Source organism: Crocodylus porosus, unplaced genomic scaffold (genome assembly GCF_001723895.1).
Source record: "Crocodylus porosus isolate Cpor-Errol unplaced genomic scaffold, CroPor_comp1, whole genome shotgun sequence".
NCBI classification, from domain to species: Eukaryota; Metazoa; Chordata; order Crocodylia; family Crocodylidae; genus Crocodylus; species Crocodylus porosus.
In genome coordinates this window covers 76,230,322-76,251,041 of record NW_017728948.1, presented here as the reverse complement: position 1 = coordinate 76,251,041, position 20,720 = coordinate 76,230,322, and the positions used below count along the sequence as shown (strand labels likewise).

General features: G+C 45.6%; 1 protein-coding gene across 3 annotated transcripts; it reads right to left on the bottom strand.

Moving 5' to 3' along the window:
- Positions 1-609: 609 nt before the first annotated feature.
- On the bottom strand, positions 610-20,617 carry LOC109322019 (estradiol 17-beta-dehydrogenase 11-like). 3 transcript variants are annotated; one of them, XM_019552812.1, is made up of 7 exons: positions 20,393-20,617; positions 12,738-12,845; positions 12,025-12,156; positions 8,562-8,668; positions 6,581-6,739; positions 5,173-5,289; positions 610-768 (listed from the first exon to the last, which is right to left on the bottom strand). In XM_019552812.1, exons 1-7 carry the CDS (start codon positions 20,600-20,602, stop codon positions 681-683), a joined length of 921 nt encoding a protein of 306 aa, XP_019408357.1. In that variant the 5' UTR covers positions 20,603-20,617; the 3' UTR covers positions 610-680. The 3 variants fall into 3 exon arrangements, with proteins under 3 accessions (XP_019408357.1, XP_019408358.1, XP_019408359.1); XM_019552813.1 differs by having other exon boundaries at positions 6,581-6,718; XM_019552814.1 differs by having other exon boundaries at positions 12,025-12,075.
- Between the last annotated feature and the right edge of the window lie 103 nt (positions 20,618-20,720).

Genomic DNA, 20,720 nt, shown 5'->3' with positions numbered 1-20,720 from the left:
TGGTCATGACTATAAACTATTAACTTTTGCCAGTACAGCTGCGTTGCTCAGTTACAAAGAGGTGACCAACAGAGATGGCAGAGTGAAGTTCATTAGTGTAGGCCAGTGGTTCTCAATCTTTTTAGACTCAAGGCACCCCTTGGAAAATGGTAACTCTTAGCCTTTTACTCATTTTTTTGACTGAAGAAAAATAATAGAGCAATTCTTCTGTTACAGAGAACTCATAAAAGACTGCAACCGGTTAGAATGTTTTTAGCACTAAGGATTCCTATTTGAAATCTTTAGATTTATTTTGTGAATCACATTTGCACTTCTAACAGTGCTAACATTCCATGTCACCCTGTGGCATGCCAGGGTGTCCAGGTACCCTATTGAGAATCCTGGTGTTGACAGTTATTCTGCCAAAACTATAGTTTTATTGGAATACTGTATTTTGCTCAAGACTGCTGGAACAAATTATACTAGCAAAACCAGTTTTGTCTCATAAGCTCCATCTATACTGATGTAGTACAGCTAGGCTGGCAAAATGTTCCTAGTATAGATAGACCTGGCCATTGTCAGGTGGTAGTGTTGTGGGAAGGCTGCTAGAAAACCTTCCCACATCACCTTTTTGTTGCGAATCATTCAAAACACTGTATAACTGCAGCCAAGCAATTATAGAGGGGAAACCTATTAACTTGTCATTCCTTGTTTCTGTATCCAACAACTTTATCAAATTGAATTGCCTGTAGCTTGTTCAAAGCTGCTAAGGCACGTTCTGGAAGTATTCTGAAAAAAAATGACAGAACAAATTAAAATAATTATTATAAATTTAAACTATGGATACAGGAGTGAAAGGAAGGGAGAATCCCAAATTCCCTTGCTCTATCTCCAGTTCCAAGATTTAAGAAATCCAAAAGTATTAAATAAACCTATGATGTTTTTACCCTAGAAATTGACCCCTCTGTCATTCCTGCACTTGTGTTAGTTCGTGAAACAAACCAAAAATCATCAATGGTTCCATAAGCATTTCTCAGCTGCTCAGCAGCACATACCTCTGGTCTATGGTGGATAAGAACTACTACCAGCACTAGGTCCTTTTCTTTTGGCTTGACAATTCTAAGAATCTTCACTATGCTCTCCTCTCTTAAGGCCATTCACCTCAGGTGGCAAGGGGTCACTGTCTACCTCTACCTGGACAACTAGCTAGTAAGAGGACCCTCTTTTGACCCAGTGTCAGAGAGCCTGCAAACTATGATATGGCTCTTTTGGACTCTGAGTCAGCTATTAAATATACGAAATTCAACTTTGCTTACAGGGCAGAGACTTGAATTCATAGGAACCTTTGGGATTCTGTGACAGCTTGGACCTACCTCCTGCAGGATTGTTTGCAGTCTTTATGAGAACTAATGCTACTGTTCAGAGGGCAGTCCTTGATGATAGTAAGAAATGGCTCTCCTCTAGGCCACACTCTACGCCACCTTAATATTTATGCAGTATAGCATTTGCATATCTGGCATTATTCTATTTTTCCAGAGTGTACCTCCCACTCTCTGGAATACCAAGATAGACCCTTTCAACAGGATCATTCCCTACACTGGGGTGCTTAACTTTCAGATGGTGTGCCAAGTGAGGCCAATGGAACCATAGTATCTGGCCCACGAGACTCCCCATGGATCAGGAAATTTGACAGCAGTGGAGTGATGATAATAAATCTGGCTACCTTCCCCTGCTACCAAATTCCCAAACTCCAAGCCCTGCACAGCAGGCTGGGGCCAGGTCTGCCCACCACCATGGTTGAATGAGTTTGGGCTATGCCCCCTCCCCCCAACCTCTGACTGGAGGGGGCTGGGCTATGGCCCCTTTCCCACTGAGGCTGGGATGGGGCCAACTCAAGCCCCCTCCAGCATAGGCAATGCCCCCTTTTTCCCCTGCGGGGTGGGCCATGCCCCCTCCCTCCCTGTGGGGCCAGGTTGGAGCTGAGATTCCCTTGTCTCCCCTGTATGGCTGGATGGTGCCCTGCTGCAACTGCCCTTGCCAGATTGGGGCTACCAGCAGGATCCATTTGGCCAGTCAGCCAAAAAGGCTGAGCACCACTGTCCTATACCATGATTGTAAAAACAAGTACTCAGTTCCCCAATCTTTCTGTGTATACTGAGATTATTTAAAAATGGACTGGCTGACATCCAATTAAAACAGGAAGTGCCTTTCCTGCTCCAGGGGAGTTCTCTGCTCAGACTCCCTGTACGATGCCTCCTTCATCCTGTAGTCAAGATGCCTCTGTATGCCTTCCCACTCCACACGTCTGAACCCAAAGGTACTCTACAAGGTGAAACAGGACTTGGTTTAGATGATCCTATTACCCCACTCCCATGTGGCTGAAGCAATTTTGGTACCAAGACCTTCTGCTGAAGTACATGAGGAACTTCAGGGTTCTGCTCCTTATTTCAGACTTCCTTATCCATGATATGGAGAGTGCTTACACAGATTCATACTCCCTTCTTCTCACAGACCAGAGACTTGATGGGTCTTGGAAATCAGGTGGAGCTGCTCTTCCTAACTAAGCAATATCTTTGCTCATACAGGAGTTTTCTACATGTAATTACCGAGCAAAGTGGTGGAGGTTTTCTAGCTGATGTCAGATAAGAAACCTTAGCTCTAACCAGTCTTTGTTTCAACTATAGTGCATCTTCAGGAGCTTAAGCCTGTAGACCTATCCATCAGCTTAATCAAGGTACACAAGGCAGCTATCCTAAATGACTGTCCTCTGAATGAGCACTGGCATATTTATTACTTGGCAGAGCTGAGATTTGGCAGTGCCTGAGCAAGGTCTTTCCTCCAGTGAGAAACCCTGAACGACCCATGTTCAGCTTGCAAGAAACACCGTGGTCCAGATTCCGCCCAGGATGCAAGGCAAGTTTGACACCTCTGCTCTACACAATCACAGAAATCTCATGGGCAGGTGCTGCATTTGGTAAAGTGGATTTTTGGTTATTTGCCTATGGCATTCCAAAACCTGTCTCTGCCTATGTGTGCCTTTGTTTTAAAATCACCCACAGTCAGAGTGTCCTTATGGACAGTATCTTAAATGGGAAAGAAAAGTTGATTACCAGTAACTGGAGCTCTTTAAAATACATATATAGATATACAGATCTATATCCTGCCCTCTCCTCCAGATCATGGGTGGTACATGACTGTTGTGAGAGAAGCAGGAAATGCTCTCTGCCCTTTGTTCCCTCAGCACAGGGCATAAATAAAGACAGGGATACAATGTACCCTACGTGTACTGATAAAGCAATAAGTCTGAGTGTTTGATATATGCGCACTTCACAATGAGGAAGTGTATTGGCTCCTGTGCTCCTTATCTGCCTTGCAGTGCTTTGAATTCACTGTTGTTCTAATAGAAGCCACCATGCTTCCTTACTATGGAAGTTTCAGGCTGCAATTTTAATGAAGTTGTCTGCCATGTGTTTTTATAGATCTAATGCCTCAGGAGGTGTTCAGTCTTGTCATAGCCCCCTTTAACACCCTGGATTTGGAAATCGGTACATCCCTTTTTGGTGTCAGATTCGAGGGCTACATCTACCCTCACACCCAAGCCCTACGCCACCTTGATGTTAAGTGTCTTGTTCAGTGCGTAGCTTGTCTAAGCAGTCAATCTCAACTACAGCTTCAATGTCTTGTTCAGCAGACTCAAGGACTGTTAATTCTTGACCTTTGGCAAATATATCCACCCTCTGCATACAAGAATTCTTTAGTGACACTTGCCCTAAGTTCCATGCTATATTCAGTCACAGTCTCACTGTTGCACATGCTTCCCCAAATATTTGCCTCTTATTTCTGTGCAAGAAAAGTTGACTGCCACTATAAGGTATTGACTGAAGTTGCTCTTTCCTGTTACCAGCAGTAGTTTATGCTTTACACCCATCTTAATAGTGTCTGATTCTTCAGACCCTGTGTTTGCTACACTCTGTTGCACTGTCTCCCTTGGCATGTAAAGTACACCAGCTTTACTACTATCGCATCTAAGCCTTAGCTAAAGTGCACATTACCTTACCAGTATGAACCTTCCTGTAGATTCCTGAAGTGTATCAAACAATAATCTAATTCATACCCTATAAAGTGCAACTGTGCCACACTATCTAACCAAGTGCTTCATGCTGAGACCTAATGTGTTAGTGCGGGCAAAAGTTAATTTTTATTTTGTGTTCTAGCTAGGAGTGACTGAGTCCTGCAGCTCACTCAGTACTTCTTTGATACTTAGTTCCAGATAGACTCCCTATCCGTCTTCTGATAATAAACTTTAGGAAGCACATCCTTAGTCTCTTACTGTTTCTGTATACCCCCTCCTGCCTCAGAAGGCTCTCTCCAGATCCTTAGGTCTGCAGGGAGGTTTCTGCTCTTCCTCACTCAGTGTTCTGTATCAGGCACCACTCCTCTGTCACCAGCCCCACTGAGCTCCTTCTCTGTTTCTCTCTCTTCCCTTAAGTTGTTGTTCTGGCTCCCTTTTAACTGGTGAGCCTGCCCATTTGCAGGCTAGCTGCTTCTTAAAAAGGGGGTGGCATGGCTCCAGCTGCTTTCTGGGTTGCTCTTGTTCCTGCCAGAATGTTAAGCTTTTTTTTAACGCCTTTTTTGTTCTTGGTTTCCTCACATTCTGCTTATGGACAACATGACTCAAAGAGATCCAAAACTGTGGTAAGTACCTTCTTTCTCTGGCCCTTTTCTGATTTTCATCTGAGATACCTAAACTTCAACTTCTCACTGAGGCAGAGTGGGTTTGCCAGGCAGCAGAGAAAGTGAATCCAGCTCCCATCCCAAACTCAACCATATAGCAGGGTACTAGATGTGTACGACTGCTCATTTCACTGCTACAAGGGTGAACCACAGTCTTTGAAAAGAGGGTTAATTATTCCTTTTATATGCAATACACAAGAGAGAATTTCTTGCTTAACAAGACTCTCTTAACAAAGACAGGAACTGCCCTGCCTTAATACAATATTCTAAGACAAGTGTTTTTTATGTTTTAAAATATTTTTATATATGTTTGTTTTGTGAACAAATTTGCTTTCTTTGCTGTCCTACAATACAGCAACTATTTGACATCAGTATACTATTTTGAAGTCAAATACAATAGACTGGACACTTGGAAAGACTCAGAGCTGAGATCTATTTTCTATTGTTTACTATACTTACTTTTCCATGAATAGAAAGATGTTCAAAGATGATGGAACAAAAATCATTTTCTGATTGATCAGAATCCCCTCTAGGAGTTTTTTAGCAACCATGTCTGGCTCCAAAATTGGCATTAATCTGAAATTAAAGGACAAGATACATTTAAGGGTTGCAATCATATAGTAGTTCATATAATGAAGACATTAAGGACAACATAATTCAAAGTAGGATACTTCAAATATTCGAAGTAACGCAAAAGATAAGACAGGGTGGTACCTTAGAGCAGTGGTCACCAACTGGTCGATCGTGATTGACTGGTTGATCAGGGAGCCTGACTGTCGATCTCAATCTGGGGGGGCTCAGCCCCCTCCAGACTGAGATTGACAGTCAGAGGCTTCATGATCAGAAGTGGCAGGACGCACGTGGGGAGTGGCAGGACGCATGTGGCTGGGCTAAGCCACGTCCCCTGTCTCTGGGGCCGGGTCGGGGGAATGGGATGATCCCCTCCGTGCCCCCTGCTACCCGGTGAGTGGGGCCCCGGCTGCGCCAGGCCGGGGGATGGTTGGAGGCTGGGTGGCTTGTCTACATGGGGGGGAGGGGCTCCCACTGCTGCATGCACCCTGGCAGAGGCCCGGGGGGCACATGTCCCCCAGATCAATGTCCCCTCTAAGGAGCAGTGGTCCATGAACGCACTGCCTTGGTCTGGCATGGGACACTTACTGAAGGGGGTTGGGGGCTGAGGGTTGGGGGTCGGAGGCCAGGGGCTGGAGCTCGGGGCCAGTGGGTGGAGGCTGGGGGCCAGGGGCTGCGAGCCAGGGGCCAGAGGCTGGAGGCTGGGGCCAGGAGCTGGGGGCCAGGGCTGGAGCTAGGGGCCGAAGCCAGGGACTGGTGGCTGGGGTTGGGGACCAAGGGCTGGAGCTGGGGGCTGGACCCTGGCGCAGGCTCCGCTGGCTCCGGGGAAGTGATCTGCTCCCCCACATCAGGGCCAGGGAGAGAAGCATTTCCCGGGGCCGGCAAAGCCCGTGCCAGTCCCCAGCGCCAGCCTGCATCCCTGCCTTGCCTCACCTCGGGGAGGAGCTGCTGCCTGCCCCAAGTGAGGCTCCGCCAGCTCCGAGACACTGTGTCTGTGTGTATGCATGTGTGTGTGTACATTTGGCCACTGCAGGGGCAGGGAGCAGGAAGAGGCAGGTATGTGCCCTCCAGCCTGGTAGGGTCCACACAGCCTCCCCCGTCAGCACTAGGAGGGGTAGAAGGAGGGGGCCTCCATTTTTGTGTTTGCCCAGGGCCCCAGTACACCTTAATCAGCCTCTGTCCTCTCCTCTGCCCTGCACTGACCAGCTGGGTGGGGGGACGGGGGAGCGCGGGAAGCACGGTAGATCCTGGGTTGCCCTTTCCTTCAAAAAGTGAGCTTCACCTTAAAAATACTTACCTCATTTTTGGATTTTTGACAAAGCCGGTGTTGATAAAAATAGGACAAAGGCATGTAGTTTTTATTCCATCTTTTCCTAATGCAGACAGTTCTTGTGTTAGAGCTTTATGAAATCCAACTGCAGCAAACTTACTTGAACTAAAAGAAATTACGAACAACCAAGATGGAAAATTATTTCTAATCCTAGTTACTTGTGATAATCTCTTGCACATCTGTCATTTAGCTCTACTTAATACAAACCATCAGCAAGTTGGGGTAGTTAGTTTTAATAACAAGTATGTCTTAAGTTTCTACCTCCTCAGCACTCTATTCTTAGATTTTAAGAGGCGTGTTTACAAGAAGAAAACTAAAATCTGAGTTTACATAAATGGAAACCCTCTAAAAAAATCTGGAAATTATGTTTTGCCTTCCCAGAGAAAGATGCTTCTACCTTTTTTTAAATATCAAATGTTTGAGTTTCCTCTGTATAGTCTTATTCTTTACTTGGTTAGCTTTAAACTAACATACATGTTATATCAAAAGTCTCTGCTGAATATCATTAAATCAAAACTAGTGTTAGAGCTTCACTAGTGTGAAGACAGTCTTTTACAGTGGATTGGAGACAGAAACTGAATTAATACTTACTTTTTTAAAAATTGTAAATGAACTTATGTTTATCTACTGGAATTTCTTTATTTTTAACTAGGTATGTATACATTCTGCGTATCTAACTACAGTGAACTAGTATCCAAATACTGGTTAATGGTATATACTGGTTAATGGTATAATTTAGTATTTATGAAGTGTCAAATAAGTTGTAAGATTTTTGGAAGAAAGAAAGGTATTTAAAGATTTTAAAATAAGGGAAATAGCTCAGTCCTATTAACCGTTAAAAATAATGTGAAACTCAGCTACCCTTCACTTCATCACTAATGCTGTGACAAATTTTTGCAAAAGAATTTTCAGTCTAAAATAGTTAAATTGCATGCGGCTTCAACTGAACAGCTACCAATATACTGAAGGGGTTTTTTTTCTGTTCAAACAGAATATCTACTTGGCTCACCCCTTCTGTGTAAAAGGCTATAAGAAGCCTTTTGCAAGGAAGTATTTGTACTAATCTCCTCTTGAAGGTTCTCCAATTATCATCAACTTGCAGGTGGAGTTTACACCTGTAGCTGTATGCTTTGATTCTTTGAAGCCAAACTACCCATGTTTCCTCTGTCTTCACCAGCGAGATTCCAAGAGAATCTGGTGGAGCTTCACAGATAAATTAAAATCTTAAAAGGATAACTGCTATGGAGCTAGAAGAGGATCTCCCCCTGGTCCCATGCTGCCACTTCCTTCCCTTTTCCCAACTTTTTCCTCAGCAGATTCTGGAATGCATAGACATTGTTCTGAAAGGTTGAGAGAGGGAGAACTGTGCTTTATAAGCACTAGGATTTCAGGAAAGCTGGTCTATGAGTAGAGGGCCACTCCACACACAGTTCTGTGTTATTACAGTCTGAACCTCTGAATTTATGTCAAGTTCCTCAGTGATTTACTGAATTCACTGATGAAAGTTTTCAGTGTCTCAGATGTCTTTGGTATTATTTAATCTACTAAATGGAATGTCTACAAAATCATCAGATAGGTAGAGCCAATATACAAGAACAAAAACATAAATCACTGAAACCTCAATCAATTAGATACAAATCCTAAGAAACTAAGTATAGTGGCTACAACATCACACTAGGCAAGATGGCTTTAGCAAATTTCTTCACCTGGGAAGAGCTCTGAAGCTAAATTTATTGATTTGGATACTGGATTATCATCTGATTGAAGATGGGGCTAGTAAATAAAGTTCATTATTTTGTTAGTGGTGCTTTTTTGTATAATGGCATCTACCTTACAAAAAGCCTTCAGGACTGAATTTGTAATTTTGGTATTGGTTGCAAGTACTCTTTGCGAGTGAAAAAGAGAAATTGTAATATAAGAAAGGAGACTAAAATTCAAAACCACATACCAATAAGACAACATGAAAGAAGCTGGCATATGACCCGCTGCTGAAGAAACTGTAACAATATGCCCATGGTTATTCTTCATCATTGTTGGAAGAAATGCTTTTGTTGTCTTGAAAATAATTAAAGGAAAAAAAATGTTTTCCGTACATTTTAAATATTTCAGATTATTAACTAATGAATTTATAGTCTTTACATTTATGGGGATTGAAGCTTCTTATTAATTTGATGTATAATGCAATAGTCTAACTTAAAAATAAGTAAAAAACATGCAAAGTAGCAGATTTTCACAAATATTCATGTGCCTAAAAATAAAGATGAGTTTTTCATGGTATTTTCACTTAAATATTTACTATTGACTGATTTTAGATGGCACCTTCAATAAATTTTCAAAAAGAAGAGATATTTCAGGGAAGCGTGATGTAAACATTTTAAAGGACAGTTCGCATTTTTTTGCTTCATTGGGTTTTACTGGTTTTAATTTGAAAACAGAAAGCCATAGATGTCATTCAAATTCATACAGTAAAAACCTTCCGAAATATTTTTATATGTTTTCCTATATTTTTCCAATACACAGAAAAAATCTTTACTGATACCTATAAAAATTAAGCAGGGACAGGATGACTATCAGGGATTAGAATTTAACAAGTATGTAAAGAACAAGGATGAGAATAAATGGATAATTTTCAGCATGCAAAAGTTTGATTAGCTTGATTGACAACAGGGTATTCCAAAGATTATCACTAACATGGATACTGTTTAATCCCCTGGAAAAGGGGGTGAACACAGTAAAGGAGAAATTTTTAGAGGATACAGTAAAGTGAGTCACAATGGCTGATTTGAGTGGAGCTGTACCAATGTATTATCAGGAGAGAATCTGATCATACATTAATGCAAAATGATGGCCACACTTAAAGTTCTGTTCTGGGTCAGGGATTTATAAGGGGGAACTGGACGGTCAGCTAACCCCAACCTGCCTCTCCAGTGCTAGTGAGCGGGCAGATGGCTAGGCCATGCTGGAGGATTCAGTACAGCCTTGACCAGTCTGGGTTACAGGCTGTAGGCTGGGAGGAGCAGTCATGTGGTCAAGCCAAAGTGCCAGGCTGTAGCCTGACCGTTAGTAGTTAGATTATATAGGACTTAAAATATACAATATGCACTATGGATGTGTTACGGTTATATTGATAACATTTACTCTTCAAATGTCATTACTGCGTTTACACCTCAATCTTAAATAATGTATCAACAGTATAAAGAAAAAGTGTTAATATTTAAGGTTAAAGTAGGCTGAGTGTTTATATTTAATGCTAACACACAAGTACAGGGCCAGGCAAAATACAGACTGCGGGCTGAACCTGGTCCACCAGGCCATTCTATCTGACCTGTGCGGCTCCTCCAAAAAAAAATTACCAGCTTACGGCTGCCCCTCCAAAAGCTGGCAGGAGGTGTGAGCTTTCACAGGTAGCATATCAACGGACCAGGCGGGCTCTGTGCCTACCTGTGTGGGACTCCTGGCACTCCAGCTGGAAGCCCCATGTGGAGGCACTGAGCACAATGACATATGACCAGACAGTGAGTGGGCAAGGGAGCTAGTGCCTGCAGTCCTGGGAGACCCACATGGAAGCATGGCACCAACCTGGCCCGGTGGCATGCACTCTCAGCTGCAGTGCTGAAAGCCCCACCTGCTGACACAGGCCAGCCTGATGGCACAAGTGTGGGGGTAGGTATGGGGAGTGTGGGTGGATGGGTGTGGGCTGCGCCCCCATGACAGCCTGTGGCAGCAACAGCAGTAGGCAGGCCTTTGGAGTGCTCATGCCTTTGGCGGAGAGAGTCCCCCCCAGCAGCGTGAGGCTTTGGCTGAGTCCTGGGAGCTGCATGTGGTGGCATGGAGCTGGCCTGGCCCGGCCCACTGGTGTGCACCTTCAGCTCAGGCCAGGCATGCTCTGTGCCTCCACGTGGGGCTTCTAGCAGCACTCCAGCAGGGAGCTGCATGTGGAGGCACAGAGCCTGCCTGGATCCAATGGCATAAGGACCAGGAGCCGTGAAGAGTCATGTGCCATCAGATGGGCTCTGTGCTACCATGTGCAGTGCCCAGCACTGCAGCTGCGAGCATATGCCCCCACCAACCCATGCAGATTTCCACATGGAGGCATCAAATTCCAGCCTGCTGTGCCAGGAGCCCCGCATGTTAGCATAAAGCCAACTCTGTCTGGTCTGAAGGTATGAGCCAGTGGGCCAGGCTGGGCTGGCTCTGTTGCCATGTGCAGCTCCCACTTAGCCAGGGATGCTGGGAACTTCTGCCAGCCACAGGTTGTCTGCTGCTGCTGCCAGTGGCAGGGACTAGGGTCATATAGCAGGGGGCCCACACCTCCCTGCAAACCCCATACATACTCTCATACCCATCCCCTGCTGACAGATCCCACACCCACCCACAACCCCCACCTCCCTTCACAAACACCCCCACAAACCCCACACACCCCCTTTCACAACCCCCCCACATGCAAATCCTACACCCCCCCACCCCTTCAACCACACCCTCCACACAATATTTCATAGATTTCATAGACATTAGGGCTTGAAGGGACCTCGGAAGGTCATCGGGTCCAGCCCCCTGTCCCAGCTAGGGTCATAGAATCACAGAAGTAGGGTCGGAAGGGACCTTGTAGATCTTCAAGTCTGACCCCCCGCCTGGGCGGGAGGAAAAAACCAAAAAACCAAAAACTGGACTCAAATGAGTCCAGCCAGGTAGGCATCGAGCCTCTTCTTAAAGACCCCCAGGGTAGGAGCCAGCACCACTTCCCTTGGAAGTTGGTTCCAGTTCCTAGCCGCCCTAACTGTGGAGTAGTTCTTACGGATATCTAATCTAAACCTACTCTCCAATAATTTGTGCCCATTGTTCCTTGTCATGCCAGGGGATGCTAGGGGAAACAGTGTCTCCCCCAAACCCTTCTGGTCCCCCCTAGTGAGTTTATAGACAGTCACCAGGTACCCCCTCAGCCTTCTCTTGTGAAGGCTGAACAGGTTTAGGTCCTGCAGTCTTATAGTTATACTTAGTCCCGCAGGGTCAAAGGATCCCAGCAAGATCAGCGTCCAGACATTTCTCAAAAGAGTCCAGAGTAGGTGCTTGCATCGCCTACTGGAGGCAGTCTATTCCAGGGCTTGGGGACTCAGACAGCAAAGAAGTTTTTCCTTATGTCCAGCCTAGAACAGTCTTGGAGGAGTTTGTGACCATTGCACCTTGTCATCCCTTGGGATGCTCTGGTGAACAGGCATTCCCCCAGATCCCGATGCACACCCCTTACACAAGAGTAAGACTTTATTTTGAGCTATTACGCAACCAACTTTTTATACATTATGCAAATACACATAAATCAGGACAAACACTTTTTTTTAAATAAAATTAAAATATAGTCATTAAACAGTTTGCCAGCCAAAATAATTGCCCATCCCTGTACTAGCTGCACTTACCCAGAAATGAGCAAGGATGTTGACTGCAAATGTTTGTTCTATCTGATGGTCCTGTGTGGAAAGCAGATCTGCAGGTGTAATTATGCCAGCATTATTCACCAAGATGCTAATGTCACCAATCTCCTTTTTCACCTTTTGAAAATTAAAGGATTTAAAATGTGAAGTTACATTCAGGGCTAAAATATGTTGATAGTTATACTAGGTAGTAATTAAGTTGGTTTTAACATCTGCCTACTATAATATTTCATTTGCGCAGAATCAGGATTTGGAGAGAGAATTATGCAATTCAAGTTCCCCCTCAAAAAGCTGAGGTCTCATCTGGGACTTCAGTATGAATCCAATCCCAGTACCGAAACTACTGAAGAAAAAAAGTAACTTCAAAACTGGTTTAATCCATTTGTAGGTACCGTAGTATTCTTAATACAAAAAAAATTAGCATCTGCTTTGGTCTCAGTATTATTCTTGACTCAAAGATTTTACAATTTAAAAAGAAGAAAAGAACAAGGTATCGGTCCAGGAAGCCTTGAGCAAGAAATTACACTGAATACTTTTCCATTTAAGTGTATTATTATTTAAAGTCTTGTCCACAAGATGGAGGAAGGAGTAAGACTTTATGAAAGACATGAAAGAGAATCCCAACTTCCATTTCCCAGTTATCACTGAAGCTTTTATCACACTTGGGTAGTCTTGAGACATGCACGTTGTAGCCTTACCTTCTCTGCAGCCCTGTAAATCTCCTCCCTCTTACTGCAGTCAACCACAAAGGTATGAACTGTGGCTCCCAGACTTTTGCATTCTGCAGCAGCTTCCTCAATGCCATGCTATGATGAAGAGGAAAAAAGTGTATAACTGTTTACGTATTCCCCAATGGATTTACTGCACTTATGGTGACATCTTCCAGTACTAGAAATTGTTGTGTTATTTTGCTACAGGACCAAAATCTGTCAGTTTTAAACCTTGTTGTACAGTCCTATTGACTGTACAAGTAAGAACAAGTAAAAACAGGATTTGCTTCTAAGCATTTTAAAACTATTTGATTTTTTTTCCCCATACAGTTCACATGAGAAACCATGAACACACATTTTCCCTTTGTTTAGTCTAGCCACAGCAGACTTGCATGCTGACATTCCTCCTGCAGCTGACATGAGTGCAACCAAGAGCTGCTGATGCTAGCTTCAAAAATTAAATTTACTGGCTTTCTTTCTGAGGGAATATCCAAAATACACAAGACTTCTTACAGCAGAGATTTACACCAAGGTTTGTTCTAAATCAGATAACATGTAAAAACATATCTTGGATGTCCTGTTATAGAAGTGTGCTGACAGAATACAAATTACTTCTACCAAGGCTCAGAACAATTTATATGTTTAAAAGGGGAGCTATATTTAACAGACTTTCATCCAAAAATTCTTGTGCATTCTAATTAATAAAATGCAGTTTGGGTCAAATTCTATTCCTATTTACTGGGGCTCCACTAGCCAAAGCACATAGGAGCTGTGAGCCTGCACTTGACTATGTTTGGGTGTGCAAAAATCCCAAGATATGAAGAAATATCTATTTGTTGCTGCTTCAAAAGGGTAGGGGGAGTTGCTGCTCTTGACTGCACAGCAGCTGTTATGATATCACTCTTATGCCTGCATCAAAGCTTCCAGGAACCAAGGAAGGTTCAAGAATCTTGCTCTAATAAAACCACACATGCAAAGAAACAGACTCAAATAAAATGTATGTCTAATATTAGAATACAAAAAAAATAGGTAATTGATAAACCTTAAAGATAGGGCATATAAAGCGCTGGTGATTAAAAAAAATAATGAAATTCTAATTAATCTAAAATAATAAGAGAAAGAATGAGCATAGAAAAATAAGTCTTAAAGTTAATCAGCCTTAAAGTCTTTGAGAGCTGAGGGGTGCCTGACCTACCAGGAATAAGAATTTCTTATCTATGTTCCAAGGAATAAATTTCAAAGAAGTGCTGATCTTGATTTATTTGCAGATAGAGAATTTGGCAAGGATCATGGTTTCTGGATGAAGAGTGTGTTTTAGAGAAACCGGGGTTTTTATGTCCAGTTTTAAGCCAAACTTTAAAAAGCTTTCTAAATAAAGATCTCTCAAATAAAGCTAGCAGGTATGTACTTATTATTTCATTTAATTCAATAAAATGTTATTCCTTCCATTATGGTAATTTGGTAATAAATAAAGTATGCCCAAGAAATAGATTTATTTTAGTGGACAGTATAAAGTTGTATGAGTGGCAGAACTAGATTTAACCACAAAACCACAAAGCTCAGGGTGTCCCCTAAACTGATCTACCTAGTTTCCCCCCTCCATCTTCTAGAGCAGGGGTAGGCAATGTTTTTTGGCAGGAGTGCTGAAAAACACAATGCCTACCTCGGAAATTGCTTGAGTGCCAGCATGCCAGAAAAACAAAATGAGGGCAAGGGGTACATGGCAGGATGCCCTGCTTGTGCCCCTTGCTCCCCACCCAAAGCCCCCACCCCTCAGGCTTGCTGCTCTTCACCCCCACCCAAAACCCCTGCTACCCCTTGCCCCCCACCCACCCCCCCAGCCCGGGCTCTGTGGCTGTCAGCAGCTACCCCGGCTCTTGGTAGCTGGTGGAGTCTGGGCTGCTCCCAGCAGGGTTTGCAGTGTCCCAGCTGCCTGCTCAGAGCAGCCTTGGCTCCCGGTTGGCAGCAGCTACCCAGAGCTGGGGTGGCTGCAGCTGGGAGGCATCAAACAGCTGTTCTGGGCTCCGGTATCAGCTCCGTACTGTCACATGCACCTGCGCCTTGGAGCAGGCACTGGGGGAGGGGCCTGAAGCAGCGCAGCCCCAGTCTCTCCCCCACTCCTAGCACAGAGCTGGTGACTGGGCTCCGGAGCCCAGCACAGCTGTTTGTAGTCAGCCTGGGCTCCAGGCAGCGGCAGCAAGCAGCAGGCAGGCTGCAAACAGCTGTGCCAGGCTCCACAGCTCTGGCATCAGCTCCATACTGGTGGTGACTGCGTGCGTACTTCAGGGCAGACAGCAGGGTAGTGCAGCCTGCCCTGAGGTGCATTCGCAGTTGCCGTCAGCATGGAGCTTATGCCAGAGCTATGGAGCCTGGTGCAGCTGTTTGCAGCCTGCCCGCTGCTTGCTGCCACTGCCTAGAGCTCAGGCTGGCTACAAACAGTTGCGCCAGGCTCCAGAGCCCTGCTATGACCTCTGTGCTCAGAGCAGGGAAAGAGACTGGGGCTGTGCTACCTCAGGCCCCTCCCCCGCCACCTGCTCTCACGTGCAGGTGCACGCACCAGTACGGAGCTGAAGCTGGAACCCAGAGCCTGGCACAGCTGTTTGGAGTCTTCTGGCTGCAGCCGGCCCCAGCTCTGGGTAGCTGCTCCCAGCAGGAAGCTGGGCTGCTGCAAGCCCTGCTGGGAGCAGCCTGGGCTCTGTCACTGGCAGCAGCTACCCAGAGCTGTGGCTGGCCATGGCATGCCAAGCAAAATGGCCTCACATGCCATGTTTGGCACGCATGCCAGGGGTTGCCAACCGCTGGTCTAGAGGCTTCTCTCCTAAGGGGTTCTTTTAATGATTACTTCTTTCACTTCTTCCTCTCTTATATCTAAATAGACAACTGCAAGCAAATATGATCTAAGTCTAAGGCCCCTGGCACATTCATTTAATGGTATGAAGCATTCTGATCCTCAAACCCAACAATCATGTCTCCTGCCATTCCACAAATGCCTAACTTAGAATTAGATCAGATTATGATCCTTGGCACCCCCTGCACAGGCAAGATGAAAGAGGAAGGAGTACCTGCACATCCAGCTAGACTGACAATCAGCTAATTGGCAGCTGCCCCCTGGGGCCCTATGGGGGACTAGAACCAGCTACAGTGAGGCCTGGAGGTAGGCTGACAATCAGCTGATTATCAGACCAGCCCCAGCCCATGCTAGACCTGGTTCAAGTTCCCAGTGCAGCCTGGGGGCCAGAGCTGACCACCAGTTCATTGTTGCCCCAGCCAGGACAGTTCCAGGTCTGGTTCCAGACTGGGGTTGTTCAGGCCAGGCCAACAATCAGCTGAGTGTCAAAACCCCATGCCTGGTAGCTCTGGTTGGGCTGCCAGCCATTGGGGATCAGAGGCTTTCAGGAGGGAGAAGAAGTTGAAGGGCTTCCCTTGCTGGGTACCTTAAACCCTACCAGAAGCCTCTGATCCCCGATTGGGCAGCTCAGTCAGAGCTGCTGAGTACAGGGTTTGAAGTGCCCAATGGGGAAGCCACCTCAGTGCTGCTCTTTAAAATCCCTGTGTAGGAACAACCAGCTGAGCTTCAGGATCTGTCCTAGGTCAGCCATGATGTGCCACATGTTCAATTTAAGGCTCGATACAAATAAGCCAGAAAGATGTTATACATTATATGTAGAATATCTTTGTGGCTCATCTACTATATTATTGCACCATATATTGAATTTAACATGTGGCCAAGTTACTGTTTATGCCACAGTTAATATCTTAATTACATCTTAAACATAGTATGCGCCAGGGCCCTAACACTCCACTGTTAAGTAGGTGAAGGCTTACTAAAATCTACAGTAGTGATACATGCAAGTTAAATTGTCATTGCTTTGACCCTGCTTCTCATGCAGAAATAGTTACAGTATGATAGGAGAGCAGCAGCTCTCCCTCCCTTTTTGAAGCCACTGCAGATATATGTTTGTTTATACTCCCAGATATATTAGGGGTAACTGAGTTGTTTCCTAAAAACTGACTAGATGCACCCTGTCATTAGGTTCATTGTTTATTATCTTTTAGTTATTTCATATAAAATGTACTAGATTTATAAATAAAAATGTTTACGTAGAGTTTTTATGATAATGTGGTTAGCTCAGCTATAGAGTTCAAAATCAAAGTACATTCTTTTCTGGCTCATGCATGAGTGGAAACTAATTAGGGTTATAGAACTGTACCAGTCCGGTTGATCATTCATTACTTAGAGTAGAACTAGGTTCACTTTCTCTCAGCTCTGTTAGTGAGCACCATGTGTTAGGCTTGACACCAGGGAGTCAAAAGCAGACAAGATCAGGAAGCTAGGGTCCAAATTAGAGTCAAGTGAGGCAGGTGGGTCAGGAGGTCGAAGTCTGTAAATCCACCAAGACATGGATGGTCACGGAGATAGAGCCACAAGCCAGGGGGGACCGGAATTAGGGAGCCAGTAGCCAGGAGGTCAGAAGCAAAAGAACCAGGACACAAAATCACAGAAAGTTAGGGTTGGAAGGGACCTCAGGAGGTCATCTAGTCCAACCCTCTGCCCAAGGCAGGACCGTCCCCAACTAGATCATCCCAGCCAAAACTCTATCTAGCTGGGTCTTGAAAATCTCCAAGGATGGAGTGTCACCTCTCTGGGTAACCTGTTCCAGTGTTTTACTACCCTCCTAGTGAGAAAATTCTTCCTAACATCTAACCTAAACTTTCCTTGCTGTAACTTGAGACTGTTGCTCCTTGCTCTGTCAGTCACATGGGTGACTGCCAACTAAAGCCGCAAGTCAGGAATTGGTTGTGAGAAGACAAAGGATTAATCTGGAGAAAGGAGCAAGAAGTCAGCCATCAGGGACCAGGAATTGGCTAGACATGGATTTGACAAGAGCCAGCTAGAGAGGCTGTAGTCTGAGGACTGCTGAGAAGTCAGCTGCTTATATCCAGGCAGTCACACCTTGACAGGTAACCTGGGCTGCTAGAAATAACTGGGACCACTGGCAGTCCAGGCCACTCCAGCCAGGGGCTACTTAGTTTGCCTGTGGCCCTGACTTCCTACAGCTAGGAGTAAACATTTATTTTAATCAAAGTCAACTTAATTTCTCTCTTATACTATAACAACTCCATTTATTTTAGCTGACACACTGCAGCAGGCATTTGATCAATTGAATACACAAAGAGCCTGATTTTTTAGAGGTGTGCTGTGCTGACCATCCAGTTGCTATCGATTTTAGACAGAGCTTTGAGCCTTAAGCAATTCTGAAAATCTGCCCTACCTCTTGCTTGCACTATGGGTAGGGAAGGGCTACTTTTCTACAGTATTAATACATTTTGAACATATAATCCCTCACCAGATTTCAATTAGGCAACAGCCTTAGTTGAATACTATGAATGGATTTGCAGAAAGAAATGATTAAAAACAAAGAGGAACTACATTTTAACCCCTTTCTTCCTGCACACATCTATTCATAGTATCTGATTAAATGAGCTGCTGCTTACAGAAGCTCATGCTTCTAACTCAGTTTCTCTAAGGCGCCATCCTGCTGTACTTTCTGCCTGACTTTGGACTAACACAACTAACCACCTCTCTACTTATGTGTATACAGCTGCACCTCTGAATTCGCCCACAACTGTCCCAGTCTTAGAAGCCAAGTACCTGTCTCCCACTTTCCCAGGACCAGGATGCAGAAACTAGGAGCTCCGCTACCCAAATACAGATGTTCAGAAAGACGTTCACCAGTATCTGTAGCCCCATGAATTGTTTGCTGCCAAGTGGTTCAGCTTCAACAGGAGTAGAAAGCACCACTACCCAGTGTAGCCTGTAGTCTAGCAAATAGGGCATTTCCCTGGACATTGGAATCCTCACAGCCTAGGGACCAAGTTTCCTACCTCCTGGTGCTGTAACCATTATGTATGTATAAAATTAGCACAGCCATCCTCACCTGTTCCTGTCACATTTAAAAAAAAAAGGAATGGTCCTTTTTTAAAAGACTAGTTCAGGGAATCAATTTTCAGCAAAGGATTCTGGGCTCGGGATTTCAAGTTGCAGGCATCAGCAGGCCCCTCAGCTCCAGAAAAGAGTAGGGGTTCAAGCACAATCCTGTGCTCAGTGTTTCCTACTGACTTCCTCTAGGTGGCTCTCTGCTCAGCATAAGGATGTTTTGGATTCTCTTTTGCATGGACTTCAGACCAACATGGCTAATTGCCTGTCCATGTCTTGGATTGTCATTGAGATGTGCAGCTCTCCTTATGCAATGTCAGGAACCCACACACCTAATAGAAGGCTTTGGATTCCAATCCAGGACCAGTCACGTAAAAGCTATGTAGTGCAGTGCTTAACTTGTAGGCACCACAAGTTAAGGATTGGAAATAATTCTTCTTTATCATGCCAAGGCTCAAAACAGTATTGTCATAGAATCAACTAGTCCATGTTATTTTAATTACAGGCAATTCAACATGGACAGTAGGAGATAGCCTCAGGGCTTGCTAACTCCAAACCACAGTTCGCAAAGCAGAAAAGAGAGAGGTTCAGAACCCTACATCTGAAGAGCCTAAACCAGTGGAGGCCAATCTTTTTGGCAGGCATGCAGTCAGTTAGTTTCATACCTTCCCTGAGTACCACTCCAACCCCCTTCCCCTGCCCAATTTTGCTCTTCTTTCTGTTCCTCGACTGGTCTACTTTCATCCCCCTGCTCCATTTTCTGCTTTGTTTTTCCTGCTCCCTCCCTGATCTGCCAGGTGCCACAAACAGAAACCATGTGTATCAGTTGCAGCACCTCTGTCACAGGTTGGCCCCCTCTTGCCTATACCCTGGTGATTAGGTACACCTCAAGGAATTATTCACAGTGCAAAATTTCACAGGAACATAATTCCCTAGGGTATAATTAGGTCATTTTCAAGGGAGATGGAAGATGTCAGTTTGAATCCCTGCAGGTGCTCGAAGGATCTCCCACATTCTTTGCATCATTTCACTAGGGCATGGGTTTTCAACCTTTTTTGATCAGTGTACTCCCAGGCAGCCAGATGCAGAGCAATGTACCCTCAGCTGCTGAGTGTGTCCATGTGTGGGGGGCAGGTGCAGGATGCGGTGTAACAGCAGCTGCCGTGTACAAGCTGCCCCTGTCCCGTGTCTGGCTGGGTGTGTGGCACCTGCACGGCAGCACGGGGTGGTGTGTGGTGGTGCTCCGTCCCCACTGGCCCACATGTACCCCCTAAGGCTTTCTCAAGTACCCCTATGCATACCCCTGGTTGACAACGCCTGTGCTAGAACATAAATGGAAACTGGAGAGCACTGCTGCTGCCTGTTTCAAAAGAAAATTTAATCCCACTTAAATCTGCTGACAGAAAAACCACTGTCAGCACTCTTCACAAGACCCATCAGGCTGTCAGTTCCAAGAGGCAACACTTTAGTGGTGGGTCACTTCCCCCACTGGCAACCTGGGGCTCAGCAACTTCTGCACAACCTTAGCCGCTGCACTGGGGGGGGGGGAGGGGGGACAACATTTCTGGCAGGTGTGCCACGAATTAGCCCTGCACCCTCCCCCCGCGTAGCTCCAACCCCGTTCCCCCTTCCCCCTCTGCTGCTCCACCTATTCCCTGCCCCCTGCTTGATCGGCTGCTCTGCCTGCTGCCCCCGCCCCCTGCACCTGGTTGACGTCCCACAGAACGAGACGGCAGCAGCGCTGGGCGAACTCCAGCGCCGTAGCGCGGCCGAGGCCGTGGCCTGCGCCCGTGACAAGCACAGTCTCGCCCTGCACCGATTTGGGGCGCGGAGGCAGCAGCAGCCGGGCCAACGCCTCCAGGTAGGACAGGACCAGCAGGGGCAGCAGCCGCAGCAGCTCCAGAGCCGCGTGCATCCTGCAGCCGCTCTGCGCCAGGTCCGTGCCCCTGCCGTAATCCCACCTCAAGCTCGCGGAAGGGGCAGAGTAGCCCTCGGAGAAGCCCAGCCCGTGCGCGTGACCCCACCCCCCCGTG

Coding starts and splice junctions, on each gene's coding strand:
- LOC109322019 (XM_019552812.1), bottom strand. CDS start 20,602: ATGCACGCGGCTCTGGAGCTGCTGCGGCTGCTGCCCCTGCTGGTCCTG. Junction 12,846..20,392: donor TTCTGTGGGACGTCAACCAG/GTGCAGGGGGCG, acceptor TCTTCATCATAG/CATGGCATTGAGGAAGCTGC. Junction 769..5,172: donor ATCTTTCTATTCATGGAAAA/GTAAGTATAGTA, acceptor ATTTTTTTTCAG/AATACTTCCAGAACGTGCCT.